At 41.6% G+C, this 2,652-nt stretch overlaps 1 protein-coding gene across 4 annotated transcripts in view; it reads right to left on the bottom strand.

Moving 5' to 3' along the window:
- The window catches only part of LOC101861149 (neuronal acetylcholine receptor subunit alpha-10), a 100,552-nt gene that overhangs the window by 18,310 nt on the left and 79,590 nt on the right, over positions 1 to 2,652 (bottom strand). For all 4 annotated transcript variants that reach the window (XM_035971694.1, XM_035971693.1, XM_013086587.2 and 1 more), the window contains one exon: positions 1,611 to 1,804. In XM_035971694.1, the coding sequence (XP_035827587.1) occupies positions 1,611 to 1,804 (194 nt within the window). The remainder of the gene's footprint in view (positions 1 to 1,610; positions 1,805 to 2,652) is intronic.

The raw sequence follows: 2,652 nt of genomic DNA on the forward strand, positions 1-2,652 counted from the left end.
AAGAAGAAGAAGAAGAAGAAGAAGAAGAAGAAGAAGAAGAAGAAGAAGAAGAAAAAGAAGAAGAAGAAGAAGAAGAAGAACAACAACAACAACAACAACAACTACAGCAACAACATCACCACCACCAACAGCAACACCAAGAACAGCAACAACACCAACAACAGCAATAACAACATCAACAAAAGTAACAACAATAGAAAACTCTGCGCGGCCAAGAAGCAATATTACCAAAGCTAGCCAGCTCTGACGTTCATGATGGATTAGAGCTTTAATAATGTCTGAGAAAGACGTATGATACGTTCTCATCTCTGAGAAGAAAAGTTGTTTTTCAATATTTGGGATGTTCGTATTCTTTCCTCATATTACTGTAGGGTATTTCAAGGTAATTGATTAGATTCTCCTTGGACTACTAACATCCACAGGCTCTTTCTCCCCCTCCCCTCTCTCTGTGTCTCTGTCTCTGTCTGTCTATTTGTCTGTCTGTCTGTCTGTCCCCCCCTCTCTCTCCCCTTCTTTCTCAGAGAAGAAGAGAGACCGAAAAACAGAAAGATATACAGATGAACAGAGAGAGAGAGAGAGAGAGAGAGAGAGAGAGAGAGAGAGAGAGAGAGAGAAGGAAAGAGAAGAGCAAAGAAGTTCACGTTGTCCGGACCAAAATATAATATATGATTGTGTTTACGCCTATGTCAAAGTATCGGAAAGCTTTAACATACATGTAAGAGCTGTACGATCAGATCTTCAGATAATCTTGAACCAGAAACCTTCGCGCACAAAATCCGTGTTTAGGGCAGTATCATTTGCAACCACACGTGTATATCTGAATCCTGATCATAATAACCAGCTTAGCTTCACGACAAGCTCAGTGTTTGGTATTTTTTAAAAAGTGGCATGTAGGCTAAATGCACATATTGTGTAGCAGCGGCTAAGGATTGACCAGTCAGAGACATGCTTACGAAACAGGACACTCATTCACAGATCAATCGCGTTTAAAGAATGCCCAATACAAACAGTCCCAGAGCAGCTCCATTGCTAGAGACAATGAACTTTAGAGACAATGCCCCTTAGAGACAGTGCCCCTTAGAGACAAGCTTTAAAAGGCAATCCAGTGGGTCTTCAACGGACCGCTGCATATTTTGTGAAACTCGGGCGGTGACAAAGAGGAGGGAAAAAGTGTGCATCATTTTCAATAACTTTAATCAAGGGTACAACGTTAGCTAGACAAGTACCTTATTTTTGTTTCACGCCACTCAAAAGGCCAGGTTTAAAAAAAAATCCGAATGTTAAACAACAGCAAGTGCACTGCAAGGCTTTAGAAAAAGGATTTGCTTTGTGGTACGTAATGTGTTACTTTAAAAATTCTTCAGGAAAATCCAGATTGTGGTTGTTTGATTTTTTGTGAGTGAGTGCGCGCGCGCGCGCGTGTGTGTGTGTATGCGTGTAAGAGAGAGAGAAAGATAGAGAGAGAAAGAGAGAGAGAAACGGAGAGGCAATGATTTTTAGAGGTAATAATGAGAGAAAAAGAAAAGAGGGAAAAAGTAAGAGAAAAAAAAAGAAAAAAAAAGAAAGAAAGACTGAGATAAAGAGAGAGAGAGAGACAATGATATTCTTACATAAGTTGCCCAGACGTTGGTACTCAGCACCTGGTTCCTCTCATCCAGGTCCAGTATCTGTATGAGCGACATGCCGTAGTAGATGGTGATGGTGTCGTTCTGCTCCTGGACTGGCCTCCCCATCTTCCCGCGTAACGTGTAGTTCCCGATCAAGTCCCTGATCAGGCGTTTCTCGTGGGACATCTGGACCACGCCTGTGGGTGGACAAGGAAATCACGTCTTGTAAAGGTCATGTCTGATTCAGCGAGGTTTCACCTAGGTGTTGTGGGAGTGCACACACCATGTCACTTGGTCGCTTTGAGAAGTAATACAATAGAAGCAGAGCACAGACAATGAAAAGTGAAAGTAGTACAGTGAAGAAGAGCAGTTAAAGAAGTGCTGTGAAAGTAAAATTCAACCCCTCCCCCCTCCCGCCCCAACCAATGTCTTCGAGCACCTTAGTGTTTGCTGTTGGTGTAGGACATTACAGCAACCCGACTTGATCCATAAGGCGTACCTGGGAAATATACGCTATATCAAACAGTTCGGAACGGGGAGCCATTTCTTGTTTTACCTTGTTCGGCAAAATTAAAAAAAAATCTAAACAGGAAGTTAACCACACATGGGTGACACATTTACAACGGATGTGCAAGGAAAAAACAACGGTAGTCCATATGATCTCGTGAAAAAAATGGCAGTTTTCCACAATCCCCCCCCTTTTTTTTTCTCAAGCAATCTTCGTTAACAATACATGCAAGACTCTTCACATTGCGTCTAAAAACATTGCCTTGAATGCTTGAGCAAAAAGGCTATACTCAACAAGTCACATGATTTCCTAAAACACCATTTCAGTGCTTGACACGCAAAGGGGAGGGAGTCCTCTATAGTACCTTTCATAATATGCAATATGTTTTTCTTTACAATAGGAACGATACTATTACTATTCTTTTGACGCAAGCTGCTCTCTGAGTCCAGTCCTAATTATAGTAAAATAGACAATAAGCCAAGTCGAGGCCGTGAGCATACGGAAGTGTTTACAAGCAGAATCGGTATACTTTTATAT

This window comes from Aplysia californica, unplaced genomic scaffold (genome assembly GCF_000002075.1).
Source record: "Aplysia californica isolate F4 #8 unplaced genomic scaffold, AplCal3.0 scaffold00483, whole genome shotgun sequence".
Classification (NCBI taxonomy): Eukaryota; Metazoa; Mollusca; class Gastropoda; order Aplysiida; family Aplysiidae; genus Aplysia; species Aplysia californica.